Source organism: Micropterus dolomieu, linkage group LG02 (assembly GCF_021292245.1).
Source record: "Micropterus dolomieu isolate WLL.071019.BEF.003 ecotype Adirondacks linkage group LG02, ASM2129224v1, whole genome shotgun sequence".
Classification (NCBI taxonomy): domain Eukaryota; kingdom Metazoa; phylum Chordata; class Actinopteri; order Centrarchiformes; family Centrarchidae; genus Micropterus; species Micropterus dolomieu.
This window is the reverse complement of record NC_060151.1, coordinates 28,373,348-28,397,883: the sequence shown is the minus strand read 5'-3', so window position 1 is coordinate 28,397,883 and position 24,536 is coordinate 28,373,348. Positions and strand designations below refer to the sequence as shown.

At 40.5% G+C, this 24,536-nt stretch overlaps 3 protein-coding genes across 5 annotated transcripts in view; 2 read left to right on the top strand and 1 right to left on the bottom strand.

Moving 5' to 3' along the window:
• The window catches only part of LOC123961460 (pentraxin fusion protein-like), a 33,102-nt gene extending 21,952 nt beyond the window's left edge, over positions 1-11,150 (bottom strand). Inside the window, exon 1 of the mRNA XM_046036875.1 lies at positions 10,581-11,150. Coding sequence (XP_045892831.1) covers positions 10,581-10,620 — 40 coding nt within the window. The 5' untranslated portion in view covers positions 10,621-11,150. The remainder of the gene's footprint in view (positions 1-10,580) is intronic.
• Positions 10,271-14,120, top strand: LOC123961466 (zinc finger protein 239-like). 3 transcript variants are annotated; one of them, XM_046036898.1, is made up of 4 exons: positions 10,271-10,660; positions 10,865-10,941; positions 11,144-11,225; positions 13,334-14,120. In XM_046036898.1, exons 3-4 carry the CDS (start codon positions 11,208-11,210, stop codon positions 14,039-14,041), a joined length of 726 nt encoding a protein of 241 aa, XP_045892854.1. In that variant the 5' UTR covers positions 10,271-10,660; positions 10,865-10,941; positions 11,144-11,207; the 3' UTR covers positions 14,042-14,120. The 3 variants fall into 3 exon arrangements, with proteins under 3 accessions (XP_045892854.1, XP_045892845.1, XP_045892863.1); XM_046036889.1 differs by lacking the exon at positions 10,865-10,941 and having other exon boundaries at positions 10,274-10,660; XM_046036907.1 differs by lacking the exon at positions 10,865-10,941 and having other exon boundaries at positions 10,657-10,796.
• Positions 14,121-15,508: 1,388 nt separating this feature from the next.
• Positions 15,509-24,371, top strand: tsen54 (TSEN54 tRNA splicing endonuclease subunit). The gene is made up of 12 exons (XM_046036832.1): positions 15,509-15,613; positions 17,551-17,709; positions 18,203-18,266; positions 18,376-18,459; positions 18,637-18,735; positions 18,816-18,868; positions 19,173-19,292; positions 19,781-20,216; positions 20,325-20,460; positions 20,557-20,617; positions 22,124-22,237; positions 22,615-24,371. The coding sequence occupies exons 1-12, from the start codon at positions 15,558-15,560 to the stop codon at positions 22,763-22,765; spliced, it is 1,533 nt and encodes a 510-aa protein (XP_045892788.1). The 5' UTR covers positions 15,509-15,557; the 3' UTR covers positions 22,766-24,371.
• The last annotated feature ends 165 nt before the right edge of the window (positions 24,372-24,536 follow it).

The window sequence follows — 24,536 nt, the reverse complement described above, 5'->3', positions numbered from 1 at the left end:
CAGTGCTTATTGCTCCTAAAAAGCAGTTGGGAGCTCTGGGGAGATGTTCGTGAGCTTGATTGTATCACATTACTGTCTGTGCTTAGTGAACCATGCTGGAGGTTTGAACCCCGCTCCTGCTGTTGAAAGGGTGACGCCGCTGCGCCATCCAGATAAAAGTAACAATGAATGACTGACTGTCTTTAAATAGTGTACAATTTTCCTTTACTTAAAAGAGGAGAAATAGCATATCCACATTTAAAGTCCTCAAAGTTCTACTCAAGTAAAAGGTATAAAAGTGAATGTAATGACAGATACATGTTGTATCTCAGTTCTTGTGTGCATTCGGTCCCTAATGAATTAATCTGTAAACATCAGGTCAAAGTACTGGGTGTTCCAGTTATGCTGGCTGTGACTACCTTAACAAATTTGAAAGCATGACATTTGAAAGTGAAGATTATTTTCAATGTCAAAACTTATTTTTCTCAGTAACTTGTAACAGATAATTAACAATAAATACAATAAGGATTTGAAATTAAGGGGGGTAAAAGTACAAACCCCATAAAAAGAGAATTCTCAGCCTCAACATTTGACGTAAGTAAAGTGCTTGAGTAAAATGACCCCTAAGTGGGTGAGAGCCCAAATGCAAGGCAGAGCAGATGCAGTTCAGGATATTTAATCCAAATGAGAACAGGTAACAGGCTTACACACAGTTGACTGGAAAGTCCAAATAGGCAGGCAGGCAGAACACTTCTCCCAACAAACATGACTGAGGGTGAACAGAAGACTACAATGGAAAGGGAATGAACAGAAACACCAAACATTTATACATGGGGACTAACCAGCAAGGCAGGAGCAACACAGGTGACCGGGATCAGGGCTAACAAGGCAGGTAGAGAGTATGGACAACAGAGAGACACTTACAGATGCAAAACACCATATATTAATAACAAGGACTACAGGCTGAAGCAAAGATAAAACAGAACTCAGATTAGACATGGGCAAAATAACACATAAGAACACAGACCAGAAGTAAACACTAAGATATGAACTGAGGCACAAAACTAGGAGCTAAGACACGGGGCTAAGATGCAGGGAACAATCTATAATACATGACAGACCGGTACAAAGAGAGCTAAACAGAACCACTAAATGAACAAGGGAATACACAAAACTAAACAGAGAACACAAGACCAGGAACCGAACCTCAAACAGGAAACACCTGACTAACAGAATGAAGTAGGGAACAGAGACGGAACCAACTGACACCACAAAACACAGACATAAACTAGGTTACTGGACATCTATAAGAAAGATACAGAACTGATCAAAATATCCAAATACCAACAGAGAGCTAAACTTAAAAATAGCCGACAGGCAGATCGTGACATCACTAAGACAAAACTGAGAAATATCTTGGAGCTTTTTTTCTGATCCACATTCTGGAGGCTGAAATTACACTTATTTAAGATACTGTAGAGATCTCATGTTTTGATCAGAGTAAGAGAGAGATGAGTTTTTGCTCCTGAAGCCAATATGAGAAAACAGACATATTTGAGAAGAATCATGAGATCCCAGGAGTCATAGCTGAGTTTTCTTTGAGCTCTTTCTCTGATCTCATGGTCCAATGTTAATAGACTTAAATTAGACTTATTTAAGATGAGTTAGAGATCTCTTGTTTTGATCAGAGTCAGACATAAATGAGATTTTATATGGTTGTTTCTCCTGAGATGAATTTGAGAATTGGGAGAAAAGGTCTTTGGTCTCACCTTGGTATTAAAAGCAGCTCATTTTTGTCTAGGAGAAAAGAAGGAAACAACTATGAGATCTCATCTTGGATTTTGCGGGGAGTCTGACAACTGGTTGTTAAAGGAAGGACACTGGTGACGACTGAAAGAGTTTCTTGCCGCACATTGATATAAACTGGTATCACAATTAGTTATAAAACATTAAATCAAAAGGTCATAATACATTATGAACTTTGCTATAGTGCATGTTTGTAAGTGATTATAACAGTTGTTATAATGTCTTATGGACGTATTATATCGTGTTATATATATATATATATGTATATATATTATAGTGATGACCTTCATAGAAAGTGTTACCACTTTTTTATTTTAGTTAATTTTAAAATGCAAATGCTTTTGACATGGCTGGATTAAAATGCCAGGGAGCCCCAGAGCAAAGGTGAGCTGCTGGAACTCTTTCAATCAACCCCATTTCTTTCACAAGCTGTGCAGTCTTCTCTGTGCTTGAAAGCTCCAGATCAGGTACTAATGCAACCAAAGTTTGACATTTTCATATAATATATTCCACCACAACCTGTTCAGGATGTACCCCGCCTTTCATCTGATGTCAGCTGGGATTGTGTCCACCCCCCCCCGGCGGTCCTGTACCCAGGAGTAAGTAGTTAATGAGTGAGTGAGAGAGAAATATTCCACCATAACAAGCTTTGCCAGGATAGATTTTTATTAATGCCATTGACATTGGTGCACAGACCTGCATTTTGATCAACAAATGACGTTGTGACGTAACCTACATTATTGCAGCATGCCGTGTTATGTCTGTTAACATTTTAGTTACAGCTCACGATTAACAACATCTACCCCATAAATTTTGAGCTGTGTGGTTTCCCAGTCGAAAACATTTCCTCTTGTCACTCTCTTCCCAGAGAACATGTCTTGGATCGTGCTGTCTGAGAGGACAGAGTCCCACAAATTAACATCATAGATCTCCCCGACAAAACTCTGTTTGATATCAAAAGCACCCTCATAAGAATCTAGATCTTGTCCGAGGAGAACCCTGCCTCCGGAGTGGACAGTGTGACCTTTCCTGTAAATTTTGGTCAAGCTTTTCCTCCCGTTCATGAAGAAGGTAGTCGCACCTGAACTGGAGTCCCAGGTGACGCAGAGGTGGGTCTGCAGGGCGCCGAGCTCAGGGACTTTGAAGAAAACAGCGTCTCCAGTCAGGTAGAGGGACAATCTAAACACACACATATATAATTAATGTGTATGCATCTTTCAAAACGGTTTCAAAGAGTTAAACTAAACAACATAAAAATATATCAGGGTTAAAAGCCAAAAGAAATATGGAGCCAGGAAGTTGTCAGTGAAATGAGGTCAACACTAACGTGAGCTTACCCGCCCACATCATTCCATCATCAGCCACTCTCTACGTAACAGTCTACTTCTTTTGTTATCTTGTCTGTTTGTCCAAGTTATTGTCTTTACCAGTTGCAGCAGTGTGGCTGTCTTCAACTTCACAAAAAAACCCATTATTTAAGTAGAAGGAATCCTGAAATCCTCACAGACGTTGGCAACGTTGGCAACGCCGACTACTCCGACAATGACCTCACAGCAGTGACGGTTCCTCAGAATACATGAACAGTTTTCAGTTGTTGCTGGACATTCAATATTCATGTTCTTTCCAGCTGATCATTTATCAATTGCCAATAATGACACGTTGTACATTCACAACTAATCATGTTTAATGTTTTACATTCTTTGTATCAATCAGGGAATATTTCGCAAGACACACCTGACCTTGCGAGGATGGTTAGGTACCAACAGTTTCTTTATTACAGGTGAACTGTTGGTGGTAGTAGTAGTAGTATTATTATTGTTGTTTGTAGCAGTGCAGAATATTGTCATTAGTAGTATCAGTAGTTTTGCTTGTAGTAGAAGGTTTGTTTTCAGTAGTGGTGGTATTTTAGTAGCTGTTCATAGTATCATTCTCATCAGTGTTAATATTTGTACTAGTAGAAGTAGTAATATCAGAAATATTGGTAGAAACACAATACTAGTGTGGTTAGGAGTACAAGTATTTGTAGCAGCAGTAGTTGTCATATGGTAATTGTTAGTAGAAGTATAGCAGAAAATTGCTTTTAGTAGTAGTATTGCTTGTAGTGTAAGCGTTTGTAGTAGTAGTAGTAGTAGTCGTCAAGACAAGGCAGTTTTATTTACAGTGTACAGCACATTTCAACCACAAATTTAATTCAAAGTGCTTTGCATGACAAAGGAAAGCATTTGAATGACAATAGTAGTAGTTTTAGTAGTAGTTATGTATTTATAGCAGTAATCATATTATTATTATTAGTAGTAGTAGTAGTGGTAGTTAGATGTTAATAGCTAGTAGTACTAGTAGTAGTGGTGTTTGTAAAAGTACTGTTAGTAGCAGTCATTGTAGTAACGTTTGTCTGTTTGTGGTAGAAGTGGTTGTATGAGATACATTTTTGTCATGAAAATGGAGACATTTAATGTAATTTAATCACTTAAATCCTTAATACTATCTTAAATGCAGAAAATCGGCATGTTGTTGGCTGTCAGAGTGTCTACCTGCCGTCCAGTTCACGCCACACAGTCAGCTCATCATCGTGCACAGTCCGGTAAGCAAAGAGGATGACCTCGCGCTGTCCGCTGAGCTCTGTGGCCACATTCATGCACAGAGTGAAAGCCCTCAGTTCCAGGGGTTTCTGGGGCACCATCTCAACATAATTGGTATCTGTCTCAGTCTGGAATACCAAGGTCTTAATAGCAACACTCCCTGAGAGACAAGAAACAGATCTTGTCAAGAAAATGTAAACAGCAGGCAACATCAGTATGTTTGTCTATTTGGTTTTCTTAAATGGTAATTCAAAGTTATGGTATTTCAAAGCAAATTTCACGAAACGTAAAATCACAAAAGAGCTTCAGTTAATCAAGAGCTTCCTGTTTGTGTCCTAGTTGACTGAGGTGAGAATGCGCCGTCTGAGATATGTTCAGTCTACAAAATATTAATTATAATATATAATTACTTCAAATGAATAATGTTTTCACGGAAACATTATCTTTGAATCAGAATAGGATAGTTTTAGTCTTTGATTTGAACATTTGTCGAGATGTTTTTGCGTTCCTCAGGGCTACAAACAGCATTACGTAAAGCTGGCATAATCACTTCCCATGCATCGTAATTGTCCGCACATTTCAATGTGGCGCAACAGTGTTATTGTTACTGTATAATTTCTCTGATTCAACTCGTTTGCCACAAGCAAAATTTCTTGTTTGCTGCAGTTAGGATTTTCTTTTGTTTCAAATTTGATCCAATGTCCTATTTGTACTGGAAAATAACATGTTCTGGAAAATAACAAAATATTTGAAAAGTTTCAGTCTGGTTTCAGGAAGTACCACAGCACTGAGACTGCCATGCTTAAAGTCACCAATGACCTTTCAATGTCTGCTGATGAAGGCATGTGCTCAGTCCTGGTACTCCTGGACCTTAGCGCTGCTTTTGACACCATTGATCACAACATCATGTTAGACAGACTGCGGCACTGGGTGGGGATCTCTGGTACGGCCCTAGAATGAATAGAATTCATCCTACCTATCAAATAGGAAGTTTTGCGTGTCTGTAACTAACAACTATGTCTCTTCGTTCTGTCCAGTTAAATATGGTGACCCTCAGGGGTCGGTCTTAGGACCCATTTTGTTTTCCTTGTATCTGCTTCCCCTTGGACATGTTATTCATAAACATGGTATTTCTTTTCATATTTATGCTGATGACACACAAATGTACTTGCCCGTCAGATCCACAGACCCTGGAATGCTGAGTTCACTTAACAACTGCCTTTGTGAAGTTAAAAAATAGATGTCAAATAATTTCCTCCAACTGAACTCAGACAAAACAGAAATCCTGGTCATCGGGTCTCAACAGATGGTAAGGCCCAGGACCGGAGGGCTCTGCAGCGGGTGATTAAAACTGCTCAGAAGATCATTGGTACCCGTCTCCCGAGCATCAGTGATATCGGTGAGAATCCCAAAGGATACTAAAGGACAGTACCCACCCCGCCACAGCCTGTTCACCCTGTTGCCTTCTGGGAAGAGATACAGAAGTTTCTGCTGCCGCATCACCAGACTGCAAAGCAGCTTTACCCCCCAAGCTATCAGACTCTTAAACTCTAATTCATCCCCAGCACTGCTTCACTGATAGTTTATTTCTGTTAACCCTTTGTAGCATGTCTAAACCACCTATGAATTTTAATAAATTCATGAGAATACCCAATTATGAATTTTAATATTCAGACAATATTAATCTCTCGTTTCGGGGCACCACCGGAGTTATTATCCTAGAGTCTCCAGACCTCTAGGTAGCTTTTAATAATTATACAATTATTCACCAATGAACAGTTAGTTAATAATCGCTCAATTATCTTAAATCAATCAGTCAGTCTCATCTCTAAAGGGTAAATTCTCTTGGCAGGGACTCAGAAGTAGGCAATACACACAATTCCTTGATTACAGTGAATTTATTAACTAAGGTTATATAAAAAGGTGGTTAAATACATCAGAGAAATAAACAATGACTAAACAATGAGAATAGAGGTTCGATTGTGGGAAGCATTTGACTCATATGGCAGAGGAGAACTAATGAAAGTAAGCTATGAGTTTAGGAGTTAAAACTAGCCCTTTTTGCTAGGGGATTCTCCAAGGTTCTCCATGTCTGATTGAATTAAAAACCTCGCCTGTTTTGTTGTCTGGGGCGTGGTTCCCCAGAGGGTAGTCCTATTTCCCGCAGGGCGGCCGTTTCCGGTTTCCCGCGGGACCGTCTTTCTAAACCTTTAATATGTCTATAAAGAAAAAGAAAATCTATTTGCACATATTATATTCAAATATTTTCCACAATCAAACCTCAGTGGTCAAACAGTTGTACCGTTCTAAGTTTAAACATTTGGTAACAGGAAAACACTATTGTCAAATTATTGGTCATGATAAATGAGTGACATTTATACATTAACGCATTTCCAACGATGGTGTGTAAAACTTATTCCGTCCACAAGAAGCTCAGGTTACATGAGGAAAGCTTAGATTAATCCCTAAACAATCTTTCCTTAGGAACTGGGAAATTTAGTTATTTGGCCTTAAATTCAAGCTGGCAATTAATAGCCAGCAATATGACATTTATCATCATTTCTAAAGGAATTGTGTGAGAAAATATTGTGAACAAGCATTGGTTACATATAAAATGAAGGAGTGTCCTTAATCTTGCTGAAAATTAAAACACTGCAAAAGTAACTTATTTAGATTCTTTTCAGCAATAATATCAACAACATGGTAACTACTCAAATAGAGGCAAACTTAATCAAGTAACTAAAAGATTATTTAATTAAACAGATAATGCTTTGAGTCTTTGGAGACAGCAGTCTTTGTTTACATAAAGTTCAAGGCTGTCCTCGGTGTCCTGGATTTTGTCACACTTGGGTGAGAAGGAGTATCCCTTTGATGAGAGGTAATTAAACACAGTACAAGGTCCGTTGCCATGGTTACATGTGTGTGTGTGTGTGTGTGTGTGTGTGTGTGGGGGGGGGGGCAGCTTAGGGTTTCCTGACCCCTAAACTCAACCCCTCTCCTATAATATTTGAGTAGTCCAAATTTATTTAATATAAAATGCACAAATCCACACTGTTGTTCACTAAACCTTTTTATGAGTGCTTCTATATTAATGTTTAGTAGCAAAAGGGATTTACAAACTCTCATTCTATAACCTGTTGCGCTGTGACAAAATAAATCTACCTACATACCATACAGTGAAATCACATGTCATCACAGCCAAGAGATCAAGAAAGTTCAGGCTGATGTTTCTGTAAGATGCTATGTTCAGAGAAAATCTTCCCACACTGGTCGCAGGTGTAAGGCTTTGCACCAGTGTGAGTCTGCTGATGTTTTCTTTAAAGAGGTGGTATTATGCTTTTTGGCTTTTCACCCTCTCCTTTATTGAGTTAAATACCTTTTTTGTGCATGTAACAGGTTTGCAAAGTGAAAAAGCCCAAAGTCCAGCCCAAAGGGAGTTCCCATCTCCCACAGAAAACTCTGCTCTGAGCTGACTGAAAACAGCCTTTATGCTGCGTTCCAGGCAACTCGGAACTGGGAAATCCCCGACCACCAACTAGAAAAACTATCCTGGAACGCCACCTGAAGACGATATGTACCCCCAACTTCACGAGTAGCAGCTGAATTACGTCTCAAAACAATTTAAATGGTAAACCATACACTAAAAGGCAACAAAACGTATATTTGCATGTGTTTAAATTAAAATAATACATACGATCATATAGTAAAACCTGTTCTGCATGTACATTGGTGTAGAAATATGTTATGCACATTAGGTCGCTGGCTACAGTAAAGACTCTCATAAAGTCTTCTTCTCTGCATAAAAGTTATTGTTAAAAATGCCAAAACATTAGGAAGTATAACCTACTACGTTGACCGACTTGAGGGTTACCAACTGATGTAGCTAGAGGGGTACACAGAACTGTTATTGCTGTTAAACTGCCATCCTTTTAATTAACACCTAAAGCACTGCTGAGGGTGCAACTGTGTCACGGTCTGCCATGGTTTTTATTCACTTTTGGCGTCATGTACCACCATGCACCTTGAATGCTTTGATGTTGGAAGTCAGAAGTTTCTACTGGCTAGTAGTCCTTAACTAGGAACTGCGCATGTACATCTCCCAACAAAGATCATTTAGAGATGAGATGTATCACTCCATAGCTAAAACGAAGCCTTCAACACAGGGTGAAAAGAGGAGCTGCAGCAATGTGCAGTATAATGTAAAAATATGATGTTTTTTGAAAATTAAACCATGTAAAACTGTTCTGGTACAACCCCTAAATAGGATTTTGAACCTGAAAATGAGCGTAATACCACCTCTTTAAATTTCCAGATTGTATGAACATCTTCCCACACTGGTTGTAGGTATAAGGTGTTTCTCCTGGTCACAGAGGTGTGGTTTCTCCACAGTGTCAGCACACTGATATGGACACATTTGTCCTCCAATAAATTTTTTGTCACCCTCATCATAAGGTTCGGCTGGATTTTTGAAAAAAATATTTAGACAGTGAAAGAAACAGATTCATGAGTATGAGAGGATATAAAATAATGGAGCTCTATAATAATAATACAGGAGGAGGTGCCATGATAAATGAAAAATCAACAAAAACTTTTTACAGAAACAAAAAGGTAAAAAAATGAAAACTGTTGGCCATAACATCAAACTATGGGATGTTTACATCAGAGAGTCTCAAGTTTCTGTGTTCAGTAACATTGAGGAGAAAACTTCTAGTGCCATGTCCACTAAATCAAGTTCTGCCAGCTGAAAACACCAGCTGCTCTTCTGAAAACGCCTAGCTGGGAGCGCTAGCGGGTGTTTGAGGCGCAGCATTTTTTCTGCTCTAGTTGCTATGGTACATAAAATCTGTGGAAGTGATGTTGCAAATAGTTCTACCTAACTTTACTGGATGTAAAAATGTCTACACAGAGTAGAGTACTTGCTCTGGCCCTTGCTCTGTATGAAGAGAAGGCTGAAGCAGGTAGAGAGAGAGGTCAGACGTACGTGTGTTCATGAGATTTTGTGGGTGAAAAAACATCTGGACGAGTACCACCGTTTACTCCAGCAGCTGAGGTTCGACGAAGCCCGGTTCCAGGATAGCAACCGTTGCATGAACATTTTTAAAGTCTCGGCGACCAGAAAGAAAACTCAGCGCTCAGCGAGAAAAAGACGCTCAGCGCCTCGTCACACTGCTGGCGTTTTTACCATGTTGTAAAAACATGGCGCTCCCATCCATCCATCCATCGTCAACCGCTTATCCTGCCTACAAGGTCGCGGGGGGCTGCAGCCAATCCCAGCTTACATCGGGCGAAAGGCGGGGTACACCCTGGACAGGTCGCCAGACCATCGCAGGGCAACAAGGCGCTCCCATTGCAATGAATTGAAAAAACAAAGCGTTTTTTCAATTCATGTGGACACGGTGGACACGGGCCCTTAAATGGGAACACAGAAAAGGAAAAACACTTCCAGAAACTTTGCACTTTAAATTGCCTGTAACCATAGTAACTAATGCTTCAAGCTATGTTAGCAATTCACTGACTGGATGAAGGTTTCTGGATCATATTTTAAAATGTGTACAAACACACTTTATAGTATTCAGGACAACTTAAACACAGCGTGTTCCTTATGGTATAAGAGCCATAATGCACTTTCAAAGGAAATGTCCTCTTCATCTCTACTTTGGCCACATTTTAAATGCATCAGGGCATCAATACTGTATTATAGGTAACCTCTACCATTTAATATCCTCTCGCACTCTTGTACCTCTCTCTTTCTGAGTATTTTTGATTCATAGAAACTGAACGCCAAAAATCCAGCCGAACCTGATGAGGGTGACAAGAGTTTTATTGGAGGAAAAATGGGTCCACATCAGCGTGCCGACAGTGTAGAGAAACCACACCTCTGTGACCGGAGTAGCAAGAGCTTCTCTTTCCCAGAAAATTTAAAACATCAGCGCACCCACACTGGAGAAAAACTTACACGGTCAAATGATCGCACTTAATTAGATTTGCAGAGTTGAAGCCTAAACTGACATTATGAAATGTTGCTCAAAATTTTCAGTTCATCAGGGCGACTAAAAGCTTTGCTCTGAACTGATCCGTTTAAGCTATTTTAGCATTTACCATCTTTACCATAGACTGCTTCATGCTTAGATGAGTTTGTTGTGGAAAAATGTTTTCGAATGTGGGGCTGTTTTTATTTTGGATTGGATTCAGTTACCATGGAAACCATCAGTTCACCTGTCAGACCTGCGACTCGGCGCTCCGTGAAGACGCCCATCACCTGCAGGAGTCTGTGAATCTCACTCAGCAGAGAAACGGTAAGAACAAACGAGCTTTGTCCAGCCGGTGTGTGTGATGGTCTGCAGGTCAAAGCTTCAACAAGGAAACTTCAGACAAACTTTGTTTGGCTGCTGGAGCCTGGCTGGAGGAGAGAGAACTCAGGAGCCAAACAATGTTAGTTTACTGAGAGTTCGGTCATTAACATTACACTGTAAAAACTGTAAAACATGTTGCCATTTCAGCTAACTGTGGCCATCAATTGATCTACTGTAAATTTTAACTGGTCCTCTTCTGAAGTGGAAGCACTTCCTCTGCAAAGGTAAATTTGGTAATTGAACATTGAAGATTGTATTATGACTAATGAAGTAGCCACTCTATTGTACATGTGAAAATATGATGCATATCAAGCCAATATATTTTGAACTGAATTTGTCTGACTGGATCATCTTGCTTATGGGCGCTTACATGTGATCAAATACGTTTCTTTTTCCCCCATTTCCTTACGGTCTTTGTGATGACAGAGTTGACCCACAGATAGAGAAATATCTGGAGAAAGAAGAAGAGGAGAAAAACACAACCATCAATATGAGCTCAACAGACGAGGTAGGACCACAAAACAGACTTCCGAGAGATGTTGGTGGGACGGGATACATGCTGCAGGCATCAGTGACATTATACCACAGCCAAGTGTGATTTCATTTGGCAGGTGTCTGTTAAAATGTATGAGGACACCTTAAAACATAGTTCTAGTGGGAAGTATGGAGTTTTTCTTTTGGTTTTTTTTTTTTATGACAAGTCACTACTATCCATAGATCATTACTTACAAAAATAAAACCACACATACATGATTTCTTAGAAACACAGTTGAATAAATGAAATCTGGTGGCCACAACATAAACCTTTAGGATTGTTTACATCAGAGAGAGTCCTGTTGTTCAGTCACGATATTGTTTAAAGTAAACATTTAAATTGAAACACAGAACTGAATTGCCTGTGACCATAGTAACAGTACTGATGCTTGAAGCTATGTTAGAAGTTAAGACTGAAAGTTACCTAACAATGGTTGAAACTGAGTACAAAAACACTTTATAACATTCAGGACGACTCCAACATGTTTGTTCCTTTGTGGTTCCTTATGGTATAATAGCTATAGGGGAGAGCGGGGTGATTTGAGCCTGTGGGGAAATTGATCCACCCCTTGGTTCTCTGCAACCATAGACAAAATTAGTCATGTGACCAAACCATTTTGAAGACGCATCCATTTTACGCTGTGATGGAGAGAGGTCCATGGAACAAGTCATAAGCACATTTAAGTTAAAAAAAACACAACAAAAAAAACTGTTCAAAGTGATTTTTTTTTTGTTCAAAGAGTCCTGATTCTTGTGTCTGAACAACAGGCAGGTTTTAAAAAAATTTTACGCATGTGTTAGTGTCATAGACTGTAGTGCTTTAGAAAGTAACAATATGAGGCTATACTGTTAGCTTTAAACTGCTGGATGACACAAGTTTGTTAAAATGGCAGGGATGTGGAAATTTCAGCCAAAAGACCTGGGGATAGTTGAGCCAGCTATTTTACATTGCATTCTTGTGCCTCCATGAAATGAGTGACATTATGAGTTGTAGACCAGAAACCATCATGCCATGCTTCTATAAAGGGAAGACAGACAGGCCTTAACTCTTCTTGTGGGTTTGGACCATACATCAGGTGGCACGGGACATGAAGATCAACGGGATGATTTTAAAGCTATAAACTGATAGGAAACAACTAGGGAGACATAGCTGTAATGTTTCTGTCACGATTTGTGTGGTGAGGCAGGATGGTGGACCTAAATGCAGACACGAGAAACAGGCAGGAACAGTTACAAAGGTTTATTAAAACGAACAAAAGGTGAGTACACTTACTGGCAGAGTGGCTGATTGAGTCCAAAAACCAAGGTCATCCAAACAGAAATCCAAATCCACAGAAAGAGGGGGGCGGGGCAGGCAAAACGATACAACACGAGACAGAGCATCTAAACACTAAAATGACCAGACAAAGACTGAGGGGAAACAAGCAAGGATATATACACAGGGTTAACAAGCTGGGAGGAGACACACAGGTGAGGGACATGAGGCTGACGAGACACAGGCAGGCACTGGGGGAAAAGACGGAACACTTGACAGGCAGACATGGGGCAAAATAACAACCAACAGAAGAACACAGATTAATAAACATAAATTGACATACAGCAAACAGACAGAACTCAAGCATGATGGTACAGAAACTAATACACAAGACTGGAACAGAACTGAGATCGGGAAAATACCAAAACACCACTAAACACCAGCTGACGGATAATAACCAGATAAACAATAACATAGACTACATAACAGATAGGGAAAAGACTGAAATAACAAAACTGGGAACTACACAAGGCAGGCAGGCACACAGCGTGACAGTTTCACTGTCAAAGTGCATTTAAATGTTGGGAACTGGCATTTGAGTTTGCTTGATGAAATGACATTGATGTCCCTGACCTCCATGTTGCTCATCTTACCCTCTCATTGGGGGTAAGTTGAGCCAAGATTCCACAAACCCCCTTCAGCTCTACGTCATCCATATTTTTCATGTATCAGGGCTCTACCTGTATTATTAGTGAGCTTCACCATTTAATATCCTCTCACGCTCTTGCATCTGTCTTTTTCCGTGTCTGAATATTTTTGCTTCATAGAAACAGGATGCCAAAATTCCAGCCGAGCCTTATGATGAGGGTGACGAGAGTTTTATTGGAGGACAAATGGATCCACATCAGCGTGCCGACACTGTAGAGAATCCACACATCTGTGACCAGTGCGGCAAGAGCTTCTGTTTCCCAGCATATTTAAAGAAACATCAGCGTATCCACACTGGAGAAAAGCCTCATACCTGCAGCCAGTGTGGGACGATGTTTAGACACCCTGCAAATTTAAAGATCCATCAGCGTATCCACACTGGAGAAAAGCCCTACTTCTGTGACCAGTGTGGGAAGCTGTTCAGACAGTCTGGACATTTAAAGATCCATCAGCGTATCCACACTGGAGAGAAGCCCTATACCTGCAGCCAGTGTGGGAAGATGTTTAGACGCCTTGCAAATTTAAAGATCCATCAGCGTATCCACACTGGAGAGAAGCCCTATACCTGCAGCCAGTGTGGGATGATGTTTAGATGCTCTGCAAATTTATACACTCATCAGCGTATCCACACTGGAGAAAAGCCCTACTTCTGTGACCAGTGTGGGAAGCTGTTCAGACAGTCTGGACATTTAAAGAATCATCAGCGGACTCACACTGGAGTAAAACCTTACCCCTGCGACCAGTGTGGGAAGAGCTTCTCTGAACGTCACACCCTACAGAAACATCAGCAGACTCACTCTTCAGAGCGTCTACCTGAACTGTCTTGATCTCTTGGCTGTTAAAAGATGACATGTGATTTGTAAAAGCTGTCATGAAAATATTTCAATAACATTGAAACGCATGCAACTTGAGTCTTCCACTGTTATTGGTTGCTTTACTTCTGCTATCAAAGCTACAGCAGTAAATACACAACAGTTACAGTTCTAGTCATGAACATGTTAAGACTGAGGGATTCTAAAGGAACGTGCAGCCAATGCTAAAAGCCTACTTGCTGCAGATAATGAGTTTCAAACATCCATCAGTTAGACCGTAATGTACAGCTACAGCCAACACCATTCATGAAACATATACTAGTGTTTATTAGATTTTTTGGTTGTCATGATAAAAATATGATTTCATGAACTGCAGCACTGATGCAACTGGATTTCATCTGATTCCTGAGTTTGCTGATGTTTGAATATTTTACATTGTCAGAGTTAATAGTAACCGTTAAGCTGCAACAAAATCTCAGGTTGGGGAAGCAGAAATTATGTTCATATACTACTAATTTGCAACAGCAAAGTAACATTATTAGGGAACATTTACCATGCAATAATTATAAAAAATATAAAAGAAATTCGTTTCTACAAGACAAGTTTAGGGAAGCGCATACATTTATTCCAGAATAATTTAAAGTCATCAACTTTATTCAAAAACAAACCAGTATATCATAATTGCAAACAGTCAGGAATTCAACAAAAGTCTCATGAAAAGCCTTTTGAACATTTAAGTGAATCATAGTGGTATTTGAAAACATAATAAAGCTGCTGAATTGTGTTTTAATTCAGAAATTATGCAAATACATTTAAGTGAACATACGTTTCGAACACTTAACAGGACCACAGAATGTTTATCTTTATACAGTTCATATGTAACATGCAGACTGTACAATACTACGCAAGGGCGTCACTTTGTGTTGAAAAGTGGTGGGGACATAAGGGCACAGATTAGGAACGTGATGATACATTTTGGTCACAAGACGTGACAATGCACAAGAACAAGACAAGAAGATCTGTAGCACTATTTTGAAGAAATGTTTGATGCTGATATAGGCCTTTATGAGCGGGGGTCTGGGGGTCGTCCCCCATAAGATTTTGAACATTAAACTTGTAATTTCCTGCATTCTGAAGAAATTTTCTGCCCAAATTTATAGTGGAAGTGTTTTTTTTTTATATGAAGGGAAACTACATTTTAATTGCATTGCATATTCTTATTGCGCAATTAAACTTTTCTCAAAAGCATTTTCATTTGTCAGTAAACATTTTTTGCTGCAAACTATTTTTCAGAACATTTTTAACAAATGCTTTCAAAAAGTGATGGGGACAAAAAGTGATGGGGAGATGTCCCCAGCGTCCCCAGTGTATATGATACCTATGATACTATGAACCAAACACGCATCCATGCAGCTCTTTGTACTTTACCTACACCTGCTGGCCATGTGTGTAACTGCTTTTAATCACTGAATCTGACGGGCATCAGGACCCAGAGGAGACCTGCAGCAGGGAGCATGCGTGGCTGGTAAACATGGCGGACCAAAACAAGACAGACACAGAAGGGAAGTTCTTCAGTGAAATATTAAGGTATATTATTGTCTTTTTTTAGCTCATATCATTAAAATTACAGACCGGGGAGAAATAGCGTGCACATGTCTGTTGGTCATCCATTTTCTGTTGTCGGAGCGCGTAACAGTTAGTTGCCCTGCTCACATGGTGGGCTTCATGTAACTGTGGTAGTTAACGCTGGTAAAGTTTTGAGGTTGTGCTACATGCACGTAACCTGCAGGGAAAACGCTAGTTAACAAGTTTTTGTAGGTAGCTTGAATCATTCTCGTCATTGGTATCCTCCATTTGGCTCACCCTGCCGTCCTCCACGTTGTGTTTTATTAAGAACAGCTGTGGGAACAAGATGGGAAACTGTTGTTAAATTTAAAAACAATAAGCATTAATTGGAGTAAAAGGTGTTTGTGGGGGCTGGTAGGGTGCAATTTCAAACGGGTTTCGGTCATAACACATGCAAGACATCATGCAGTTGACTGATTATATCGCACGAATAACGTTATAACCGGTTATAACATGTCTGGGCGAGGTCCCATGGCAGTGAGTCATAACCACATATGACTAAAGATGACACTGGAAATGAACAATAATGTGAGCCATCATGTGCAGCTGTACTTCATAAGTAATAAGTAGCATGCAAAAAAACAATGCAAATGCTGTTTCCTGTATTTACACTTTAGGATGACACTGGTGACTGTGCTTCCTATAAAGAGTGATATGCACATTGCTGTATAGACTAATCCTGCTTAAATTTCAGGGGCTGTTTTTTCATTGTGTGGTCTTACTCTTAAGAGTATTAATGCTGCAGCATACAGTTTTAGACAATAGTTATTCCAAAAGGCCTTTTACTGTAACGCCCCAGTGCACAAAGCCAGCTCCATAAGGAAATGGTTTTGCCATTTTGTTGTAGAGCAGGGGTTTTCAGTGTGAGGTGGGCCTCCGGGGCTCCAAACAGTTTCATGGGAGGCTCAGTGAATGGAAGTGAAACAATATTACATTACTTATTGCTTTAGTTATCAAAAGGAGATCACATAGAATAGCCTACATGTGTGAGAATTATTCAGAGATACAGTAGTTTTTGGGAACTGAATGAATGCCTTAGGACAGACCTTTTATAAACCTATTTGGTGTTGTCAGAAGTTATGTCAAACAGCAATATTAAGCTATTTTGGCTCAAATCTTGAGTGTCTATAGGATCAGATAATATAATCATGATCCCATACGCATCCAGGAATTGTGCGAAACTTACCAAGTAAAGGGGGGGGGGGCACCGTTTCCCAAGATTTGTCTGAGGTGGGGCACGTAGTCTCAGACTTTGAAAACCCCTGGTGTAGAAGAACTTGACTGTCTAGCACAGAGCTCTGACCTCAACTCTATCGAACACCTTTGGGGTTGAACTTGAACGGAGATTGTGCGCCATGCCCTCTTGCCAAGATCAGTTTCTGACCTCACAAATACTCTTCTGGATGAATGGGCAAAAATTTCCACAGACAACGTCCAAAATCTCGCAGAAAGCCTTACTAGAAGAGTGGAAGCTGTTATAGCTGCAAAAGGGGGGCCGACTCTATATTAATGACTTATGGATTTAGAATGGGATGTTATGAAAGTAATGTGTACTGTTTGTCCATATAGTGTATCTGGAACTATAAACTGATCTGTGCTTTTGTTTTCTCCAAAAGCAACTGCTGCAGTTGTCCTCCATCACTGGAGAATCAAACAAATGGATAAATCTGGATATAAAGCCTTTAACCTTCCTACTCAAATATGAAAAGTAACTCATGTTTTATAAACTCACAGTGGTTTCCCTTCTGATCTCTTTCCAGTTTGTGTCTTAAAAAACTGAAAGGATGACCACCTCTGCATCAAAACATTTATTCATCTGCCTTTTAGTTTATATTAATGTCTTCTTGCCTTAATCTAGTGATTAAAGCATTAAATGTTTTCTTTCTGTACATCCCCAGTCCATCTGAACTGTTCGCTGCTCGGTCCAGGAGTCACAAGATCCCTGTCAGAGGACAGAAGGACTTCTTCCCCAATGACTCAGAGGAGCAAAGACAGCGGCTTGAGCAGAGTCTGAATGAGCACTGGAGCCTCATATCAGAGGAGAGAGTGGAGAAGCTGTGAGTAGGATTAGCATCCAACCATCCCCAGTGATAATTACTGATGTGTGAGCCATGCGTGTAGTGTGCACTTTTATCTTTTTTGCCTCTTCTTGATTTGGATTCACGTCACATTTTGGTTCAGTCGTCAACCCGTTTCCAGCAGCTGTTTTTAGAAAACAAGCTCTATTCTATTAGCTAAAGAGCCAGATATTTTTCTCAGGGGTTGGTGTAGAGTGTGAATATTGGATATACATTCATCAAGAAGATACAAACACTACTTCCAACTAAAAAATGTTGATCCACGTATTAATAAAGCGGCTGTTCACTAACATATTCACCATAATCACTGTATGTGGCAATAATATGTCAGGGCTGGGTGTCTTTTGGCTTGTTGTGGAGTTTTTCTGCCTGCTGACGGGAAATATCTTCTAACTTTCCTGTATTTGACGGTAGGCTCAGGTTGTGCTGCACCGACACGAGATCGATACTGTCTGCTTTTCTTTTCCTGTAGAGGAAACCTAGTGAAGGCCACGTGGATTCCAAGTGAGCAGAAAGTGGAGCTTCAGTCTCCAGCTGTGAGTACACACACCCTGTCATAAGCTGAGAACGTCTGCACTTCCTCCTCTATCGTTTGTTGTTATAATATGTTAGTCAAATTATTTTACTGTGTCTTTTTTTGCGTAGGGAAAGTTTTGGCACACGATGGGCTTTTCTGCCAGCGGCAAGCAGTATCTCCTCCCTGAAGAGGCTCTCTACCTGATGGAGTGTGTGAGTGGCAGATAAAACCTGCTTGCCAGGGTTTGGTTTACCCTCTTAGGACACGTCAATCTCTGCATTATTATTCAGTAATATTTATGTAGCTATTTAAGAGCCCTGCTGAAACTCATCCGATCTGTAAAATAGTAATTAATGACATCTAAGCATGGCAATGTGCTGTGTGAACAGGGAAACGTGCAGGTGTTTTACCAGGACCTGCCGCTGTCCATCCAGGACGGGTATGAGAAATTTCTATCCGCGAGCTCAGTGAGCCTCCAGCAGTATCAGGTACAAGTAAATGTCCTGCAGATATTCTGAAGGAGGACTGCGCTGCTGAACTGGTCTAATGACTCTTTTTCATCACAAAGGTGTTCGGGCATTTGAAGAGGCTTGGCTATGTGGTGCACAGATTCGATCCCAGGTAGAATCTTAATGCCCCATTCAGACGGGCATTAAATTATAAGATAATAGGAAGCAGAGACACAGCTGTACGAATGACGGTCAGTCCTCCACTGTGGTGCAGACAGAAAGGAAAGAAGTGTATTCCATCCATCAATCCAGTATATATACTTACATTTTTAGACATGCACTTCATCACGTAGTCAGGAGAAACAAATCCTGTCCAGCTGGATCTTTAGAGACTCAGCATTTTGGATGAAGTTGGTGTGATGAAGTCCGGGATTCACCATCAGCAAAATGTCGGTGTCGTGTTTTGCTTCTTACAGTTCGGAGCCATCGTCCTACGCGAGGCAGCTGAACCTGCCTCAGTCACGTGACAGAGCAGGGAGACAACTAAAGAGGAAGCGCAGCCCCAGCCCCTCCCCCATCCTCCCAGCAACATCCAGGTAAACAGAGTCCAGTACAAAATCACTGCCTATTTTCTTTACAGTGCACGCTATTTACTTTCTGCCATTTTATGGTTCAAGGTAACGTTATTATCCCCAAGGGGGAATTTGGTTTACAGCCAGCAGTAACAAACAGATATCAAACAACAATAAATGAATACATCAACAAATGCAACAGAATTATATTTATATAGTAGCATTTACAAGGCTGATAACAGCAGGGATAGTTGACCTTTTTTGCCAATTTGTTCTGCAATGTGGTAGACTATATTTGCGCCCTGTTGGTAGCAGCATGAATTCGCCTCACAAGGGCTGGCTCGGATCAGCCAAGATTGCTCTTGCTTTCTGTAAAGCTATCACCCGACCTTGTACAGGTCATGGGAAGTGTTGTTCAAATAAACGACTGGCTGACTGATTTTCCGTCACTAGTCAGTGCAGTGAAACTTTATGTAAATCAGACGCTTACACAGTGTTTGTTGTTGCTGTAGTCGTACTGTAGTACAAGAAGAATCCACAGCTGACAGAATGGAGGAGGATGAATCTGAACCACACCTGAACACGTCTCCGGGGACTTCAGGGACCCAGACTAGCTCTGTTCAGCAAGGTTCAGCAGACAAAAGCGGGGGGGGCAGGAACTGGTGGATGACTGATGTTCCCGGGGACCGATCAGATCACCGGGCCGCCCCTGGTTCCTCACGCTGGGACTTCAGCTCCATCGCTTTTCCTGACCTGGGCTCCAAGGAGCGCCTCTCCAGCTCCCTGGTCCCTCCAAACCCCTCTCTGCTCCCTGGGTCTTTGGCTGTGGGAGTGTGTGACGTCGCCCCCTGGAGGCAGAGAATAAACCTACGGAAGGTGAAGATGTCCTCAAAGGAGCAGAAGAGGGAAGAGGACAAGCGAAGGCGCCGGTGGGATGTCGACAGAGAGGTTTGTAGCCTGTGTAACATAACATAAGAATGAAACTGAAAAATGTTCTATGCAATATTTTCAAGTGATGTAAAAGGCACACATTATGGGGACTCACATTCCTTCAAGGTTCGGCAGTGCAAAAACTGGGCAGAGTATCGGGAGCTCATGGCGAGGCGGCAGCGGAAGCGTAAAGGCCGACCAGCACACCTGTGGAGCAGGGAAGTCACTCCTTTACATGACCCAAGACAACCAATCCCCACTGGTGAGATGACACGGGCCGAGTCTGTAAAGTGTTCTGGATTTTAATCCACGTAAATGAGTTAGTATACGATTCAGTGATGTTTGGTTTTTATTCCAGGGGAGCTGTTGGAGAAAATCAGCGTGATTAAATCTACACATTTGCTCGAGGGAGCGTCCAGGTATCACTTTCCTGTTATTTCCTGTTATTACATTGAAAATGATTTGACTTATCTGATACCAGGCCAGGAGAGCCTAAGCGGGTGTTAAAATAGGCCTGCATAAAAAAAAAACAAAAGGTTAAAAGTTCATAACTTAAAACTTATATTGTACAGTCTGACAAGATTTTATTTGTCACATCTCGCGCTGCAGTGAACCTGTATGATTGCTGTTAATGCGGAGTCTAGATATAGGTGGCTTTTATTCATGACAACAGAGAAGTGGGAGCGAAGAATAGATCATCACATACGTCCCTATATGCAAAATAATTTCTTTCAAAGTCAGACGAAAACTGTCTCTCACTCAGGGTAGAATCTACAAGTCTAAATAAGAGCGTTTCCACGACAGTTAATGTAATTCAGACACATAACCACAACGCAAGGAGCCTGTCCTCTCACTTTACTGTCAGCCCGCACGCTCTGACAAACACACACACTAATACACTTAAATTAATAGTATCTGCAGGTCTTGAAAAGTCTGAAAACGCTTCAGTCTACTGTTCGATCAGCTCCAACTCCAACATGATCCGCTCAGTGTCAGTCGCCATTGTTTGAAGAAAAAGAAACACAACGCAGTGGAACATAGAAATCCTATGTAATTGCAGAGTGAAGCAGACACCATCGCACAAGTATAAATGTTCAAGACTACACGTAGCCGCTGTACACTTGACGCAGAAGTATAAATTGGCATAGAGAAGGTAATAAACGGTCATAAATTTTATTTACAGAGGAGTTGAATCTTTTTTCTTATCTGCTATAGACAGTAACATTAGTTCTAACTTTTTTTGTATGTGGTTGCGGGCTGTCAGGAGACGTCATACACCTGTAAACCAGAAGGGACTGGAGTGCATTGTGTGTCCAGGAGGTATTTTTGTGGAGTTTCAGTCAGCCCCATCCAATCTGTAGCAGACTACTGCTAGCGACAGCAGCTAAGGAGCTCAGTGACTCATTATGGGCATGTGAAAATTATAACAGTAGTAACTGTGTTACTAGGATTTATTGTTGTATACAGCTTGAAATACTGACATAAATGTCAATAAATACATGTACTTAATAAGTACTTGTAAGCCTTAGTGTCCCTACTTGTTTTCCGTCATTCTTCGACCGACATAACAATAAAAATAAAGGTATTAAATTGCACTGTGTGTTATTAAAAAAGTCTTGGATGTGACACAGCAGAAACCATTATTAAGTAAGCCATTGTATCACAATAATCTGGTGCAATAAGGGTGCAAGAGGCAACTAATTCAACCGTACCTCCTGCATGTAAACATGCAGGTTGGCATTAAAATGTCACCTCATGCAGCTACTTTTTCTCACCTGTGAAGGAAAATAAATCAGAATGTGGACTTGTGTGAGTGGAGCTCCTCTCACTGCTGTCACAAATTTATGATCTAATTTACAAACCCATGAAGTGTGGTGATGTAGAGTCCATCGCGCAGGGGATAAACGTGTGCTTTGTCCTCTCAGTTTACAAGGGTCCGATGAGTGGAGGATTTGTTTCAATGTTTACCAACCTGACACGGTGGCTGACTTCAAGAAGAGCAACCCGGGGAAACCTTACTCCCGCATGTGTGTGTGCAGGTAAACAAACACACAAACTACATGGGGGCATGTGTTGTCAAGATTGGCTTACAAGAAACAGCAGACATGTGACTCAAATCTAATGACTCTCACAGAGGTTGAAGATGAATGGCCCTTTTGTCTGATTACTAGATCTTGATCTGTTGATTACTTTTGATTAATCATGTGGTCTGTAAAATGTCATCACAACTTCCCAGAACACAATGGGACGTCTTCAGATCGCTTGTTTTGTCTGAGCAACCCTTCAAAATTAAAAATTTAGGTAGCAAACCCTCACATTTGAGAAGCCGATTACTTATTTGCACTGTTATCATTTAATTTTCTGTTTAATTGATTAACTGACGACATCATCTGATTCCCTCCCTGTCGTGTCTCAGCTTCGACGGCCCTGTGCCTGACCTGCGAGCTCTCAAGCTGCTGGCCTTCCAGAGTGGAGACATCCCAGTGGTCTTTGCTGTGGTGGACCACGGAGACATCTCCTTCTACACCTTCAAAGACTTCCAGCTGCCCACTGATGTGCACCCCTAACCTCGCTGCTCTTTAACATCACTTTAGATCAAGTACCAACACTTATCCAGGACTTTATAAAACTGAAATGAAGTTAATCTGCTTCTGGTGGGAAATGAAAATATGGTACATCCAAACCTTGATGTTACAGATGGAAAAAGAAATTCCTGAAAAAGTTAGGAAGGGGCTTCCATCGCTGTATGCCACTGTGTCCTTTTTGATACTACCTCTGAGCCGTGCCAAAGTTTTTAAATTCTAGAGGATTTAATGCACCAGTGACAAAAAGTGGTTTCATCAGGGTCTGGGCTTTGTTTTCACGTTTGACATAGTGCTGTTAGAGAGAAACTGTATTTTTCCTTATTCAATTTTGGCTGACGAGACTTTTTATTGTTTATTTATTTTCAAAAACAACAAGATCGATTGATTACTTTATTGCTAGTGGGAAATAACTCGTTGCTACAACAACAATGCCACAAAAAGTATGTTTTTATTTAAAGATACACTCCTGGATTCAGTTATAGCACTCAGTGCTACCACCACATTTCCCTCCAGCCCCTTATAAACGCACTTATCAGTTGAGTTTCAGAGTATCAACGGTGAGTTGGGAGGAAAATGTTGGAAGTTGAGTGCACTACAATTCGCATTCTAATTTTTTGAGTTAAGAATAATTTGTGAAACTACTATTCACAAGATTAAGAAATTTGAAGTGAAAATAAAACATTTCCAACGAGACTTACTATGTTTATTGTACAGTTGGTGACATCATCTCACCCCATGGTCTATTAGTAGGTGTTCTGGAGCTTTCTATCTGTCCACAGCAGATGAAGTTTGCCCGATGGTCATGGAATTGTATATTTTAAAACGTCTCTTACCACTACTTTGTGATTATGTTGGTTTCGGGCTAAAGTCACACTATGGAAAATGTTTTCTCTTTGACTGTTGCATGCAAACACAGAGTACTGGGTATTTAACATATTGACATGTACAGCTGAGATATTGATGTAACTGTTAACTTCTTTTTATGTGCAGGTTTTGTTTTAATTTTCTAATTAAAAAACCTGGAATCATTTCTTGACCACAGGTGTAAGCCTTGAGAGCAGTGTGCACACTAAAACCTTTCCATTTCCAGCTGGTGTTGCATTGAGAGCTCCTCATGTTGAGTATTTGCTTCAGCTGCATTTTAACAATATAAATATACTGATGATTTGTGGTCTGTCCTTCAACAACAGATCATACGAGCGTTCTTACACTTGACAGTGTAACCAATTAGATCTATTAATGCTTCTTCCGAACTTAACTGTTGTATTATTCCACTGTTAATGTAACTCAGCGTTTTAAAGGGTTTCCTCAAATGGATATGAAGGAAAAAGCTGAGCTGTATTCGTTTCTGAAGGTTTATATCCTGTGTTTTCTTTCACATGATGCTTTTGTCTCCTTTTCCTACTTAAACCAGTTAACAGAAAAACAACAAATGATGTTTAAGCATCCATGACGAGACCTGTGACAAACTGGACTATATCCACCCTCGTTCAGATTTCCATGTTATATGGTATTTTACAAGTGGTGTCTTCATAACTGTGTGAATTTAGCAATACATTTTTTTTGTTCAATACAGTGGTGGAAAGTATTTTCACTTGAGGACTGTACTTTTTATATTTTACTTGCATTTCAGAGGGTTAGACTGTTGGATATGTGACACAAGATAAATGTAAGGGAGGCAAAATGTATATAATGGAAGATCGCATGCATATATTGAGTAATGTGAAAATTATACGAGGGCTTTTCTTTAAAG